This window comes from Euphorbia lathyris, chromosome 3, assembly GCF_963576675.1.
Source record: "Euphorbia lathyris chromosome 3, ddEupLath1.1, whole genome shotgun sequence".
Classification (NCBI taxonomy): domain Eukaryota; kingdom Viridiplantae; phylum Streptophyta; class Magnoliopsida; order Malpighiales; family Euphorbiaceae; genus Euphorbia; species Euphorbia lathyris.
In genome coordinates, this window is record NC_088912.1 from 80,994,042 (window position 1) to 81,011,532 (window position 17,491).

At 32.7% G+C, this 17,491-nt stretch overlaps 1 protein-coding gene across 1 annotated transcript; it reads left to right on the forward strand.

Moving 5' to 3' along the window:
• Positions 1-8,256: 8,256 nt before the first annotated feature.
• Positions 8,257-17,052, forward strand: LOC136222976 (ubiquitin carboxyl-terminal hydrolase 7-like). The gene is made up of 18 exons (XM_066010688.1): positions 8,257-8,394; positions 9,063-9,208; positions 9,371-9,406; positions 9,575-9,682; positions 11,846-11,946; positions 12,064-12,187; positions 12,400-12,459; positions 12,551-12,618; positions 12,900-12,950; positions 13,136-13,244; positions 14,751-14,839; positions 15,110-15,179; positions 15,442-15,522; positions 15,626-15,721; positions 15,803-15,851; positions 16,223-16,342; positions 16,420-16,494; positions 16,609-17,052. The coding sequence occupies exons 1-18, from the start codon at positions 8,385-8,387 to the stop codon at positions 16,656-16,658; spliced, it is 1,443 nt and encodes a 480-aa protein (XP_065866760.1). The 5' UTR covers positions 8,257-8,384; the 3' UTR covers positions 16,659-17,052.
• Positions 17,053-17,491: the final 439 nt, after the last annotated feature.

Here is a 17,491-nt window from a genome sequence, read left to right on the forward strand (position 1 = left end):
AGGTTCAAAGGGACAACCTAATTACATAAACCTTGCACGTTCACTGTAGGGGGTTAAACCCTAGTCCATTCCTAGATGTAAACAGTGACACCAATGGAAAAAGGTTAAGCTATATGCTTTTAATGATACATTGTGCGTCAAAAATTCTGAGCAAATAAATCACCTATATCAGAGTGAAGTGGGGTTGCTTCGATGGAGACTAGTGGGGCCTAGTTCTCTTAAACTCTCGCAGAACTAGGTGATGTTTATGACTATAACGAACATAACCATGAGAACCTATACCAGGTATGTTGGTATTTGTGTGGGGTATATCATCGTTTACACAAACGACAAAATAGTTCAAAGACATCGCGTCTACTAGTCAGCCAGTAAAGTAAATATACTTTCATAAGGGAAGGTTCAAGGCACATTAGCTACCTATCCTATGCAGATATCAACTGTAGAAAGTTATCACCGCATCCTAATCGTCTCGTTTCCAATTTCATTTATGTGGGGGATTGTTGGAAAATTATATATATAAATGAATTAGTATAAATTCCAATAGTCATCCTTGTTCATGAACAGTTGTGTTCATTCATGATTAGTCGTGTCAGTTCATGAATAGTCGTGTTCATTCGAGAACAGACATGTCCATTCAAGTTCTATATATACATGATGGAGCTATCAGATTTACATACTTTGAAAAATTACTCTCTAAAATATTTATGCTATCTGTACATGTTGTTTTGTTCTACTCTAGTGATAACTATTGTAGACTCGGTAAGATTTCGCTTGCGTAATTTGTTGTATCCTGGGAGACGATCGTCAATTGCGACAACATCTCTCTTAAGGAAACTACTAATACAGGCCTCAGATTTGTCTAAACTATTTCCTTTTAATTTCATGTTTACTGTTCATGTTTTGTTTCTGTGTTTGTTTGTTTTTTGGTTTAATCATTTCTAACATGCCTTTATATATACATCTATACAAGTAACTCCTAGATCTTTTTTCCAAGGGAAATGTAATCCTATACATGTGAATGTATTTATTTTAAAATACAACCATAAATATCTTAACAACTAATAACAAAATTAGGAAGATATTAAGAAACAGTTTGAATAAGATTTCCTTACCATCATGAGAGAGAATTTTTGAATTCCAACTTTGTAATTTTTGCCACACATTTTCCTTGATATAAGCAAAAAATTATTTTTTGTTTTTCCTAATCCAAGAAGGAAGAGTGAGGTACTTCCTATGATTCTCAATCATATGAATGTTAAGGACCTTAATTTATTTGTATCTAAGGTATTGGGGCTAAAAAAGATAACCGATTTATATAAGTTTATCTTCTGGATGGATGCTGACTTATACAAATTCAGACAATCCTTCCAAACTCGACTCTCCATCGTGGTGCTATTGAAAAAAAGAAAACATATATCCATCAGAAAAACAAATGAATAGTTTGAGGTGTATAACTACTAACAACACAACCATGGAGAAAACCTTTTTTAAATGTTATTTTGGTCACAATAGTGAGACCATCTACACATATGAGGAAAAGACAAAGAAATAAAGAGTCCACTTATCTTAAACCCCTTATAAATGAATAGAACCAACATCCCCTTCTTGTAGTCGAATAGAGTAATTGGCACTAGAAATTCAATGCATGATCATCGTAACCCATTTTCTGTCAAAACCCATTTGCAACATCATGTATTGGAAATAGGTATACTCAACTCTATCATAAGCTTTGGTCAAGGGTTGTGATACTATATTTCACTTGCCGTTTCCTTTTCAAATAGTGGATGGATTCAAATGTCAAAAGGATATTATCTGTAATAACCATTCTCTTTATAAAAGCACTCTACTTCTCTAAAATAACATAAGTTAATACAACTTTCATTCTCTTAGTAAGCAACTTTGCAAGAATTTTATAGGCGACTTTACAAAGGGAAACGAGTATAAAATCACTCATGGAAATGGGATTCAACTTTTTTTTTGGAACAAGTACAATACCTGTTTCATTAAAAAAATTTAGGAAGTGATATGTGAAAAAAAATCCTTACAAAAATCCATAATGTTGTTTTTCACGATAGACACGAAGTGCTCAAAAACATGTGTTCATACCGTCCACTCTCGCAGATTTATTCGGATGCATGATAAAAAGGAAGAAAACCAGCAAATGAAAGATAAGAGCCTTTGAAACTAATGTAAAATTAAGAAGTTAAGCATTGATAGAATCAATTGTTATTTTCAATTTCAACGAAATTACTCTACACCTCTCCTGCAATGGCTTTTTCCTTCTGCAAATTTAGTTCTGCACCAATGGTATTTATAAAGTCTGCATATAAACAGGTACGTGTTGTTTTTTATTTCCTTAATTTGATTCATGGGTTATTGTATAACGATTTTGGAAATGGCTATAATTAAGAAAATGGTTTGATAATTTATAATGCAGTACATATATCACGGTTAGACCTATATTTGTAGCTTGATAAGAACCAATTTTACAATTTCAAAAGGAAGAAACCCATCTGATTCCATTCAATTTTAGATCGAAAAAAGGAATAGATGTCATTCAATTAAGGATTGTAAAAAATACAAGATTTCATTTCAGACTGCTAATGCTATTCTCGTTGATGTCGAGGAAGAAAAGTCGAATTCATGTTGACGAGTGGAAGAATGATTCTAGAGGTTGATAAGATGGTGGAGAGAACTTCATGGTGGCGGGACACAGATTCATAGTAGATAGAATATGGGAGGAAGACGAAGAGATAGAGAGATAACTGGAAAAAAAATGTAAAAGGTAAAAGTACAATTGTTGACCATTTGGCCTAAATTGTCAAATCATCATTTTTTGACATGGTTGACATTCTGGAGTATGTTTGCTAATGGAATCAACCTCAAGGTACATGTTTGCCAATTTTTAAACCACATAATTTATGTTCGAAAATGGCACAAACCATAAGATTTGTTTTTGTATTTTTTATATAGTTTTGAAGAAGATTTTTTTTCCATGTTAAATACAAAATTTAACTAGATTTTATATTTTGATTTTCCCCTCCCTTCTCAAGAAATGCATACAGGAAAAAATGAAATCATAAAAACCATTAATTAATAAACAAACAAGGGCAAAGTAAAAAAAATGCGCGTGTGTATATTTGCAAACTATTTTTTTTAAACCAAACTATTTGCAAACTATTAAAGCATGAATAGGAAAAAGACAACTTTATCAAACATAGTAATGTGATGAGTCGTGGACAAGGTCGTTCTATTTAAGACATTCGTGGAACTACCTTCAGAAAGTGCAAACAGTCGTATAATCCGGTTGCCTCCAGGATAAAATAGCCCACTCAATAAAAAAATACGAGTTTGTATTGCACAGTACGAACTCAGTCAGAATACACTCAAATAATTACTCAGATTCGATTTCGATTTGTAAAGGAAGTAGAAAGTATGTTTTTAATGCTCATAAAACAAAAATCACGCAACTATATATAGAAGAAAAAAGAGTTGTTGTGTTTACTAGTCTAGTGAAGCAAAAGATGAGAGAGAAAACAAGGAAGTGGAGAATAAAGAATGATTCAGGTGGACCAAATCAAATTAGATGTTGAGGAAAATAAAAACTATTTAAATTAAAAAAATTCAAAAATTAATTAATTAAATAAAAAATATTTTCTCAAAAAATTATAGTGTCCACACCACACCAATTTGACCCGGATTGGTCGGACGACGACAACACACATGGTGGTCATCACCATTTCACAAAAGCGGGATACTCTTTGGGGCATACCCAAGTATGTGATGACTTTTTTTTATAAATCACTCTAAAGTAATATATAATCAGCGTGAGATGCTTTTACACTTCTTTAACTCTTCGAAGACAAAACTTTAAGGTTTTTTTTCATAAATTCAAATAGGACCAAGTGGCATAGCCCAACACAAACAAAAGAATGTGGTTTAAAAATTTACAAATAGATGTATGTGGTATGATATTTTTACAAAATCTTGGAATTACACGTTAAGTTCCGATGAATCAATAGCATTTTTATTTTTATTTTAAATTACATTTACATAGTGACAAAACACATATTCCAAAATCGAGTTGCAGTTGTGTAAAAATAAACTTAAATATCGATTTAGTTCATAAACTGTCATATTAGTACAAAACGTAAAATGTCCATCATACGATTTATGGTTTCGATTAAGGGAGATGTGTTTTATGGAGGGATGTGTTTTGTCGACATGTAAGAATATTTTTTTAAGATAAAAATGTCGGTTATATAATTTGAAAAGGATAAAGACTAAATTTAACCCTAACGTTTTAAGAAAAATGCGAATTTAGCCTTAGCATATGAAATTGTGCAAATTTAACCTTAATGTTTTCAAGCAAGATCAATTTTAGCCATTCATTACTGAACATTAAAAAAAGATGGTTTGATTGATACTTAACTATTACTCCAGACCTTTCAAATATCAATTATGTCTAAGATATTTAGTATATTATTAATAAAATTACAAAAATTCTGTTTAAATGCTAATCTGTTACACGTAAGTTAATCATATTTTTTTTTTTATCAAATTGTCTAAAATATTTATTATCTTATGAATATACTTATAAAAAACTAATAAAAAAATGTAGGAAACCGCATCAATTTATCAACAAAGTTGTTTGAAAGTTTCAACGTGACAATTAAATAACATTCACACCAATATTTTCAAAATTTCGATAGTGTAACACTAAAATTAATCTTACTCGAAAATGTTAGGAATTAAATTTTCACTATCATACGTTAGAGTTAAATATGTACTTCGCTTGGAATATTAGGATTAAATTTACTCTTATTCCTAATTTGAAATATTTTGTTTTGGATTTAAAACATTGGAGAAAATTATGTTATAAATTTGGCAAAAGGGACATTTTTTTAAGAGGAAATTACATTAATAATCAGGTTTTAATTTTTATTTACATTTATCAAAATCCTTTTTTATGTATTTTATCATGTAATTTTCAATCTTAAAATATCATAATAATATAATTTTATTTTTGTTTTTTTCAAATTTTCAGTTAGTTATTTATAGGAAAAAAAGTTTTTTTTAAAAACCACCAGATTTGATATATAAATAATTTTTTTTAAATAATGCCAAATTTTATTAACTTAAATCAGATGAAAGAATATTGCTAAGAAATGGTGGTGGACATGCTCACTCATCCCGAACAGACACAGAATTGACCGCTTTTGCTAGAGCATGTGCAGCCGAATTCACTGAACGCTTAATAAAGTAGATAGAGCATAACTCTATATCTCGTAATAAATGAATACAATCAGAAATAATGTCGACTAAATACGAAGAACCTTTTAAACCCATTTGAATTGCCTTGACTATGACGAGACAATTCGACTCGATTTGAATTTTCTCACTGGGGCGATGCTTCTTAATCCAACTTAAAGCTTCGTTGATAGCCATGGCCTCAGCTAGTTGAGGACTGAGATTTCTTTGAAAAGCTCTCATCTTAGGTAGAATGGATTCTCCAGAGTAAATATTTGATGATGTCATAAATAGAAAAAGAACTTTTGATGGAAGAATTGAAAAGAAAAGAAGAAACTTGTCAAAGGACAAGACAAAACCAAACTTGTCAGATGATAAGACTTATATCCATTGAACAACATCGGAGATGAAAGAACTCCAAATTTCCATTTTAATCAACATTGTTTAACTCATCTTCTTCTTTATTGGGCATTCTTCTGTTTTTCTCCCATCTTCATGTTGAATACATAGCACAACAGATTGAAGAGAATTAGAGACACCTTAAACAGGTACAACTTAAGTGTTGTTGAATTCAGAGTTTGAGAAAGAGAAAAGGGAACTAAAAGAAGATACTAAAGGGGTGTTTGGTTCAAATTTCGGAATCGGAATTGGAATGCTACAAAATCAGAATCGGAATGCCTATTTATTTATTTTGTTTGGTTTAATTCGGAATCAGAATTCAATTACTTTTATAAGTGTTTAGTTCAAATTTTAGAATAGGAATCAGAATGACAAAATTAAAACTAATTAGATAATAATAATATATTTAACATGTAAATAAAATATAAAACCATTAATAATTAACAAAATCTAAATCTGAAAAATAAAAATTAATCTATATATAATATAAAACAGCAACGATGGAACTGAGGTGTCAATTCCTCCTTTTTTAGTGATAAAAAATTTAATATATTAATTTTAATATTTATCTATAAAAAGATTATTTTATCCGTACTATATCTAAAAGTTCTACATAATTTAAATTAATCCCTAAAATCTCTCTAATTCCCTACATATCTATATCTATATATAATATAAAACAGTAACGATGGAACTGAGGTGTCACTTCCTCCTTTTTTACTGATAAAAAAGATAATATAATATATAATATATTAATTTTAATTATATTATTATATTTATCTATAAAAAGATTATTTAAAGTAAATGTGAAAATAAAATAATAATATTTAATTTATATATCACCTTTATGTCATTAATTGTAATTATTAGATTATATTTTTATTAATATTTATATATTAAGATGAATCCGTGCATCGCACGGGCCAAAAACTAGTTTGTATTTGTAGTGAAATCACCCTTCACAACAGATTAGTAATTTTTTTAGTGAAATAAGATTATATATAAAAAACTTAATTAATATATAAAACAAAATGAATTAAATTAAAATAAAAAATTAAAACTCAATTATCATGTATTGTACGGGATTTTATAGGAGGGTCCGGGAGTTCCAACTCATAATTAATATCATTTATTCATTCAAAGCCATCCCATAAAAAAATCCTTTTTTATTATTTGCAATTCCCATTGACCATTTACAAATAGTATTTGATTTCTTCTCTCTCACTCCCTCCTCCCTTTCTCCTCCCTTTATGTTTATGTTCCTTCCTTTCCCTGCCTTCACCGTTGGCCGCAGCCCTCCACCGTCGGAGCCCTTCCTATATTTCTTTCTACACAAAATCAATTACTCCCTTTCTCCTTTGAGATTTCAATTCCGGTTTTCTATTCTCCATCGATTCCAACAAAACTAATCCGTTCGCTGCAACGCTCCAAATAATCCTCACGAGTCTTATATTGAATTGGGTGTTGATACAACATAAAAAAAGAAAACCAAATCTAAAAAACATTTCATAATTATGTTGTTGGCACCTGTTATAATTTACCCAAATATAAATAATGGGTTTCAATTCTTCATCCTCGACAAGATCATGTCTTGATGTGCAAAAAGCTACAAAACGAACTCCACACACTTTCTTCTTTCTCTTCAAAAAGAATTTTCCTATAACTCAGGTCTGTAAAACAAAGCAAATGGAACAGAGATAAAAGTGATTAAGCGGCAAAAGGCGACACTTGATTTCAAAAGGCGATGGATTTTGTGAGGCTGGTCTCTTTAATTACTCCAAAAGCCACCGTTGCTTTGCTGATCTCTTGGAGGCCATTAATTTAATTATAGATTTTTTAGCTTGTTAACCATGGAGTTTCCCTTTAGGTTCTTGATGGGGTTAAGAAATCAATTCACTGTTTCTCTGGGTTACGTGCAGTCGAGATCGGCGGAAGTGGTGGAGGTAATGGATATTGGTGGAGAAAGTGATTTTGTCTGTACTTTTTTCAAGTGTTGCAAATCCATTCCACAAAGTTTTTATTAATTGATGAATGTATTACACGTGTCATTAAATGAATGGAGGGTCCTTTTATGAGTTGGAACTCCCGGACCCTCCTATAAAATCCCGTACTGTACAGGTCGTGAAAGGTGAGAGTTAGAAAAGAAAACTGTTTTTTATTTGTTTCTTTTGAAAATCAATTTTGATTAACATGTATTAGACGAATCACATTCTATTCCATAATTAAATTTAGTAGATTAAATATTCTAAATGAGAATATCTCATTCTTATTCTCATTCCTTTATACTTTTTAATCCAATCAAACACTTTCTAAAACTATAATAGAAAAGTAACATATGTGTTTTAAGGTGTATTTCAATTTTGCGTTGAGGTCGGTTCCATATAAATAAATAAATTTATTTAAAAATATAAAACTCTTGTAAATAATTTATTTATTAATTTATTTTTTTTACTTCTCCCAATAAACAATTGTCAACGCGGTTATTAATTTTCGTTGTAAATAATGATGGAAAACGTGATTTTCAATTTTGACCCATCCGAGACCCGTATTTTCAGTGGATATATGACGCACTCCATTTTACCCGTATTCGGATTTGGATCCACGCAGCTCTCCCTCCGCTCCGCCTATAAAATAAAAAAATAATCGGTTCCGACGAAAGCTCTCATATTCTTCCCTTTCCTCAAGCAAACCCAAAACGTACAAACCATCTCCGATCTCTCAGAAACTCATCAATAATGCTCACAGGTATCATTTTAACTCCTCCTTAATCTTATTAACCGCTTTAGACTATACTCGCGTTGCTTTCACTCCAATCTTCTTTGTTTGGATATTTAATGCGGCAAATATAGCTTTATTTCTTTTTTGAATTTCTGGAGCTGGGTCATCGGCTCTTTTATTTTAATTTTGAATAATTGTTATAGACTTTGTATGGGTTATTTTGTTATTGTTTTAATACTGTTTTAATTCAGGGTTTAATGCTCGATATACCCTAGTGATTTTAAATATAATAAAACAATCACTCACACATCTCTTACTGCAGAAAGCTGTTGTTTCTATATTTGGGGCTCTCATTAATAGTAATGCTTTTTGGGTCTGGATTTTGGTCTGAATCTGCATTACTGCTTTGTAGCAATGGAGTTGTACTAGGTTACTTCAGTAATGCATGTTTTATTATCTCTTCTAATTATTTTATGGATTCATAATGTGAAAGTGAGTTCTCTAGTTTGTGCGTGGGATTTGTGGTTAAATGGCGATGCACCATTGCAGAAATGTGTTGTTGTGTTATATTTACTATAATCAAACGAGGGTGCATTGACCATGAAGTATATGCATCATTGGCGTTTTTTTGCACTCTTACTGAAATCTTACTTGTTCTTCAAAGTTTGATGTTATGTACCAATGGATTGTTTCAGTGACTGTAAAATGGCAAAAGGAGGTGTTTTCAAAAGTGGAGATTGACACAGACCAGCCTCCTTATGTTTTCAAGTGCCAGTTGTATGATCTTACCGGAGTACCTCCTGAGAGGCAAAAGATTATGGTTAAAGGTGGTTTATTGAAGGTAAAAGCTGTTTTTGTTTAATGTAACGGGGTGTTCAGTTTAATTTACTTTATCTTGTATGTTCACGATCTTCAATAGTTCGTTCAAATATGAACTGGTTTGTGATGTGCTTTTGTTGACAATGAATACTGTCCTTTTTAACTTTATTCTATTACAATGCAGGATGATGCTGATTGGGCAACAGTAGGAGTGAAGCAGGTAAATGATCTTTATGGAAGTTATTTCAATTTTCATCTCTTTTAAGGCGGTGCAAACCCTCGCTTAGTGGGGGCGCGTAGTGCACCGGGCCACCCTTTTACATCTCTTTTAAGGCAGTGCAATTTGTTTTTGAATACTCATCTTCATTTTCTTAATGTACCATTTTAGGGTCAAAAATTGATGATGATGGGAACCGCAGATGAGATTGTGAAGGCCCCAGAAAAGGGTCCTGTGTTTATGGAAGATCTTCCAGAAGAAGAACAAGTGGTTGCTGTGGTAAGTTACTTTGCTACATGACATGTATGTCATTCTGTGTTTGGCACTCTCATGATTTATGTGACTTAAAATGAGAATGTATTCATTGAAAAATGTACTATTTATAAACCAATAATAGAGACATGAAACATAGAAAAATTTCACATTTTCCACTTGTTGCTGGATTGTCATTTATTCTTCTTTGGTTCTATGTTAACTAAGAAACTCTTATTGTGGAATCAAATGAAATGCCTTAGATAACCTATGTGCATCTATAACATTTCTTCCAATAATTAATGAACTATCTATGTAAGTTTTTTTCCCCTGCTGAAAAAAGATTTGTCCCTCTTATATATAAAATGCAATACTGTGGTTTCATCGTTTGAGCATTTGTAATTACTCAACACTGCTCTACCTGAGCCTTGACTCACTAATGGACATCTAGAAATCCTTTGACATGTCATGAGCAAATGCTATAAAGTTGTGCCTTTCAAATGCTGCTGTAATATAATAGAAGGGCCATAAATTTTTGGGTAAATAATTTATTGGTCCCTACATTTTTACCTAACACATTTTTTGGTCTTCATATTTGCAAAAATACATTATAAGGTCCCTAATGTTTGTTACTGTCAACTGCTTGGTCCCTACCGTTAAAAATTGAGCTAGAATTTGTTAGTCAAACCAAATAATAGTCAAATATGCATAAAATAAAACTATAATACCAGAGTTATACTTCTCTTTTTCTTCATAATACTGTATGCTTCTCTAAGAAAAGGGAGAAGAAACACAGAAAACTAGATTACCTGGAAACATGGAAAACTAAAATCTTTGATATTATAAAAGCTATATAATTCTTTGATATTATACCTGCTAGATTGAGCAACTTCAGATTCGTTGTCATTTCTTTCCCATCCTATCTTCTGCAAAGGAGATTTTTGATATATCTGATTCTTTTTATTTCCCATCCTTACATCTTCATTAAGACACCATTGATGTCCAAGGCATTTCCACTCTCAACTATGTCCGCGGGGTGGGGCTAAGCCAAAATCTTCACAGATTGATTTAGTCATGATGTGTTTCTGGGAGAGATAGTATAAAATTAGAGGTATTAAATATTGAGCGGAGTGTATTGCTATTTTATTAGGTTTTACCACGGCCATGTGCATGTCAATATCTCTTCCTGTGTTTTGTGCTAGTTTTTGGCACAAACATTTACACTCCATACTTAGTTTGTGAGATTTGCAATTTTCTTTTTCAAGAGATTGCTACTATTAGTAGAGGATGTGGGTTAAATTATATTTGTCATCGTTTCATTTGTGATCTGGCCTGTGCAAGAATGAGACTTGTCCCTATGGCATCTGTACAATCGAAACATGATGTTGGCTTTCCTTGATTGACTTAAAGTTAAAAACTGAGGTATATTGAATATATTATGTTTTCTCCAGCTTGAATAGAGATAAAACTAGTGTAGATACTATATTTCCCATCATTCCTCTCAACTGAAAGAAAGAAAGTGAGGATAAATGCAATTTAATGTTGCATAACTTCATAATGAAGTATGAAAAAATAAAAGTTATTGAATGTTGTAAGACGTTGGTCTGGACATTGAAGCTCTTGGGTGAAGCACGTGTATTCACTACTGACAAGTTCATTGTGTACCTTGATTATCATATACTGCTGTAACAGAAAAGTTTCACAACTTCTAGTTGGATTTTCATTGGTTAAGTATTTTACAGTTACACTTTGTAGATCCTTGTTAACTTTGGTAAGTTTATTTTGGGACTCAACTCAACCTTGCTCATTTTCAATTTAGTTATGGTTGCCTCATTAAGTTTAGATAATCATGGAGATGGACTGTAATGCGAGGTAAGGATACTTTCACTTCAGTCTAGCACTATCCTCCTCCTTTATGAGGATCTTGGACACGATAGCATCTTCAATATATCAAAGTTTGATGTTACCTGTTATGTTGTCTAAATTTGAAATTGTATATACATGTTTGCTTATGAGTTCTTGTACTTCTTTAGGTTTTGTAGTTCACACTACAAGCTTGCTTATGAATTTTCTAAATTTTCATGTTATATAGCTCAATGTACAAGCGTTGATGCTAGTTACCATATTTTTTTCTTCTTTAGCTATGAACTTTTGGTGCAAGTATTTTGCTAATGCTGTTTCCGCTTGCAGGGTCATACTGCTGGGCTATTTAATTTGGGAAACACCTGTTACATGAACTCCACGGTGCAATGTTTGCACTCCGTTCCAGAGTTGAAGTCAGCTTTAGCAGAGTAAGTTCTTTTATTTTGTGAATATGTTGCTTTTGATAAAAGTCTACAGGTGGAAGATTAGGCAAGTGCTTTTCATTATGACTGGCACATTAAGCTTAATGTGTTTCTTTTGTTCAGCTACCCATCGGAAAGGAAAAATGATTTGGATCAGACATCTCACATGTTGACAGCTGCAACTAGAGAACTGTTTAATGAGCTTGATAAAAGTGTCAAACCTGTGGCACCTATGCAGTTTTGGATGGTTTGTCAATTTCTATTTTCTGAATGTCACATATAATTTTCAGCATTAATTTTGATGGGCTGTTTACTAATCTTTTTTTCCCAAACATCTTGCTGGGAACTCTTATGCATATCACCATTTAGTTGTTGGTTATTGCTATTATTCGCCCTTCCTGGCCAGGGATACAAAGAGAAAAAAGTGATAGCAAATTTGTTCATTTCACTCGTTTGCAGGTGTTGCGCAAAAAGTATCCTCAATTTGGCCAGTTGCATAATGGTGTTTTCATGCAGCAGGTTATTTTCAAATATCTAATGGTTGCAACTTGTAATTGTCTGATCTGTTAAATCTGTTATAATGTTGATCTAAATAGTTGGAAATATGTAGGATGCTGAAGAATGTTGGACACAACTTTTATACACACTCTCTCAGTCTCTTAGACCACCAAGTCCCAGGTAGTTTTGATCTTTCGTTACTTTGTGGATTGAATTTGATAAATATGCCACACTGCCTTAGAGTTTATGGAAAACCAATTTATTTGCCTCGAGGGTGGCTTTTGTATATGATTATTCATGTTCCTCACTTTCTCTAGTTCCGATTCAATTAGGACCAGAGAGTTTTGTTTAAGATATTATGTCATGAAGTTTTGGATTTGGATCTTTCTGTATAACCATCTAACTTTCTTGTCTTTTGGCGTTTTAATTTAACAATTGTATCTTCTTTTACTTTGATGCAGTGACAATCCAGATGCAATGAAGGCCCTCTTTGGAATCGAACTTGTAAGCAGGTAAATATCTTCAATTTAATTTCATCTGCAGTTTTATTTTGTAATTAAGAACATATCAAACAGAATTATTAGTTTAACTCTCTCTAAATATTCAAATTTTTGCAATCCTGATGCATTTTGAGGTTTAGTTGTGGCTGTAATCATGTCTCTGATGAGAAAGCTTGACAAAGTTTTAATGTTTATAGGATCTGTTGCCAGGAAAGTGGAGAAGAAAGTTCAGAGACAGAATCAGTATATTCACTTAAATGCCATATATCACAAGAGGTTAACCATTTGCATGAAGGACTAAAGCATGTAAGTCAGAAGTCTGCTATCCAGATATCGTAATCTTGCATGATTTTGTGCTAAACTTTTGTATTTCATCTGTAAAGGTTGTTTCATTACCTGCTCTTGCATAACTTTCATTTATGTAGTCTCTGTCTGAAGCCTTAGTCATCAGGATGTTAGCTCTCTCCTCTCTCTGTGTAACTCCCACGAGTGGGGATGGACGGCCTTGAAATAAGGACTACATTCTCTCCTCAAACAGATGAGAAGAGATAAAAAAAAATTCTTCCTAGCTACTAGCGCAGCCATTACCATAAGAACTATAAATGTGCTTTTTTGATAGGAGCAAAGTCAAGTTTCATGTTTCTTACTTTAGAAACTTGCATAGGGAGAAAACCAGTTGACTTTTAATTGCAAACACTATTATTTCCATCAGATCAGAAAAGTTTGGTTGACTAAGGAGAAATATTGTGGCTTGCTCCACTTGTCTTATGTCAAAGATCATAGTATGCTGCTCTATGAAATGCGTCTTTTCTCTATATCCTAAAAACATTGTAAATTAATATACTAGAAAGCAGCAAACTAGTTAGTTTTTTTTGTGGTTAGATTACCTACAGGAACAATTATTATTAATTATAGATTCCTCTGAAGCATGAATTGTCTGTATTTATACTTCAATTGTAAATGTTACTACTTACTAGTCACTAGGAAGTCATAGTTAGGCAGCTGCTTGAATTGTGCGGGCCCAGTCCATTTTTGATGGGAGAGTGCTTGTTCAACAACTAATTTTTTGGGCCTTCAGTTAGTGAAGGCCGGTCTCCCTTCTTCACAATTTAAAAGTTGCTCCTCTCTAGCTTCTGATTTTTCTGTTGATTTTCTTTTTCATTTGTTTGATCCAATTTCCTGCCTTCTTTTGTTGTCCGTATTTTTCTTTATTTCTTCAATCTTCTGCTTAAGTTATCAAGTAATGTCAATGATGCCCTTTTAGTGCATGTGATGAGCATTTTGGTATGTATACTTCTTAGGATATTTGCTGCTTTTGCTCTATAATGGAGGGGAGGAGTTTGGATGATAAAACAGGCGCCAAAGTTTTCTGGAATGAATTTTCTTTTTGTGCTATTATGGTAGTCTTCTGCGTAGGATATTTCCTGCTTTACAATGGAAGGGAGGGATTTGGGTGATATAACGGGTACCAAAGTTATTTGGAATAATTTGTCTTTGGTGGTATTATAGTACACGTAGATAGAGAAGAATGCATAAATTTTCAGAAACCAGAGTACGTTCTTTTTCAGGCACTTTTGGAGGCGGAGGTCTCTACATTTTTTAATTTCTCTTGCTACTTTTCCTTCCTCTGCGTTGGGTATGGTTTGAGGCTATGTTATTCTCCATGCAGTCATCTTCTTCTTTCCAGGATGAAACTTGTCTTCTTATGTGAAAAAGAAATACAAGTCTGATGAATCATACTCCTGTTGCTTTAATGAATGTATTTATGACATAATAATCTAGAAAATTAATGTCTCTGGGGGGTTTGTATAGGGTTTGAAATCTGAGTTGGAGAAGGCTTCCCCTTCCTTGGGGCGTAGTGCAATTTATGTGAAAGAGTCCCGTATCAATGCCTTGCCAAGGTAACAATGTCCCTATGCTTGACATTTTTTGCTTATGATATTGCTTCCCTGCATTCTTATTTTGCTTATTACATACTAGCAACTAATTTTTCAAAATCTGATAATGTGGATCTCCATCACTGTTTGATTTTGGCAAGATAAAATAATTTACTGATTTGATTTCATGAATGCCAATTTTCATTTTCCAGTTCTATTATGTCTACTACTATACGTTAGAAATTGTTATTATTTCCTTTGGAGCATGAGTTCTTACGGTGGTGTATCTTGAAGGTATTTAACTGTACAGTTTGTTCGCTTTTTCTGGAAGAGGGAGTCAAATCAGAAGGCTAAGATTTTGCGGGTAATTGAGCTTACTTATCCTGTAACTCTTAGCAGTTAACTGAAACTTACTTTTCATGTATAAAATTTTCGATGTTTTTGGGGCAAAAAGTTGTGTAAATGATGCTGAAAAAAAGTATTTTAATCTAGGACGTTGAGTTTCATCTCAGGGAAGCAATATGGACTAAAGACTAATTTTGCATAAAGTTCAATTAAAGCCATATTTGTGTCTTCTTTCTGAGCATTTATAAATTTTCTGTTTTTAATTATTATTATTCTTTCAGAAAGTGGATTATCCACTGCAATTGGATGTCTACGATCTCTGTTCAGAGGATCTTCGCAAAAAATTGGAAGCCCCACGCAAGGTACTAGATATGTTTTAACTCTGACAGATTTCAATTTAAATCTAAATGTAGAAAGCTCTTGTTATTCTTTTGTGGTGCTAATGGCTGTTTTAACATCTATCAGATTTTAAGAGATGAGGAGGGCAAAAAGCTTGGCTTGAAAGCTAAAGAGAAAAGCTCTGATTCGAAAGACAATGATGTGAAGATGACTGAGGCAGAGGTGAGCTGCTTGGTTAAGTCACATATGCAATTGCAAATACGTTTGTGGCATGTCATATCTTTAATTTGCATTTGCACACAGGGACCATCAAATGGAAGTGGAGAATCTTCAAAGCCTACTTCCGATGAAGGTAAAGTGTTGCAGAAATTAGCTTTGGCTTAAGGTTCTCTTACATGTTAACATCTATGTAGTAATATCTGGTGAATGGGCTATGCAGTTGATATCGAGGGCCTTATTTGCAGTTTATTATTTGGTAGTGCAGGTTATTTGTTTCTAGACATGCTTCCCAGACATTATATATTAGACGTTTGGATCTCAGAGATAGTTTATGTTGTATATATAAGCTGTTTCAGTATTATGCTTCAGATAGATATTTCCTTCTAAATTTATGATTCTCTCAGTAATTTTCCAAGAAAATGCATACTAGTTGAACTTCTGAGACTTTATTCTGCTGAAAGTTACTATGCTTACTTAATTCAATATTTTCATTGTTTGGTCCAGGTAGTTCATCATACAAGGAATCAAATTTAACTGGAGTATATGATCTGGTTGCTGTGCTGACCCATAAGGGGAGGAGCGCTGATTCAGGGCATTATGTCGCCTGGGTGAAGCAAGAAAGTGGTAAGCTCTCTGAACCTGTGAGTTCAACTTTTCAGTTGTTTATTGGCTTGAAACTAATGAATTTACGGCCTAAACAGGGAAATGGATAGAGTATGATGATGATAATCCCATTCCTCAGCGGGAGGAAGATATAACTAAACTCTCTGGAGGAGGTGAGGTCACTTTGAACCTGAATATTTGGTTTTCTAATTTTTCCTACAATGGTAAACTTTGTGAGATTGCTTGTGCTATTCTCTATTTCCAACGTGTTGAAATTATATTTTCAGGTGACTGGCATATGGCGTATATTTGTATGTACAAGGCACGCACCATTTAACATGATTATACATCACTGGTTATTGCTATCTTTAGATTCCAGCGTCAAAAGGGACATTCTCTGTAGATTCAGATTATGAAACGTAGATATTCTACAACCTTTCTTTTGTGTTGTACTTTAGATGTTGTCGATTGCGTCAGTGATGGGATTTGATTTTCTTAATAATATGACATTTTTCTAGGTGCAGAGGCATGAAAATGTAATATCTCACATGTCAAAGAAATTGTAACATCTCTATTATATAACTGAGAAAAGCTGAAAATGACCTTCATAGTGTGAGTTAAATATTACTGAATTTAATTTAAGGATACATTTAGATGGGATGAGATTTGAACTAACAATATGCATTTGGGATTTGATATCTCTTATAAGAGTTGTATTCTTTTGCTTTGTATTTTTTTGAACTGTGATAATTGTGTTTGATTTTTTCTTAGCTTAATACATCATCTGCGCCTCTGAACTTGTCCTTAAAGCTTAATTGGTCCCTTGAACTTTCAAAGTGTCCCCATAGCTCTCTTAACTTGCTTAAAATGTTCGGGAAGCTCCCTCATCTTGTTTAACATGTATTCAATTAATCTTTTGGTTGTAAAGAAGTAAGTTGCACGATGAAGGTGTTGTACGTCCCTTAGAATGTTATTACATAATTCAGATTGAAACATATTAAAAATAAAGTTCTTACTTGCTTCAGTGTAAAACATGTTCTCTCTAATATTTAGAATTTCATAATCTGATCTTGATTGTTTTGACTTTTTCAAAGCACGTTCATCATGCAACTTATCTATTTGTAATTGAGTTCATCATGCAACTTATCTATTTGTAATTGAGTAATCAAT

What these genes read in the sequence shown, in the direction of transcription:
- LOC136222976 (XM_066010688.1), top strand. An exon ending in CACCTATGCAGTTTTGGATG is followed by an intron (nt 12,188 to 12,399) that starts GTTTGTCAATTT and finishes ACTCGTTTGCAG; the next exon opens with GTGTTGCGCAAAAAGTATCC. An exon ending in CTTAGACCACCAAGTCCCAG is followed by an intron (nt 12,619 to 12,899) that starts GTAGTTTTGATC and finishes ACTTTGATGCAG; the next exon opens with TGACAATCCAGATGCAATGA.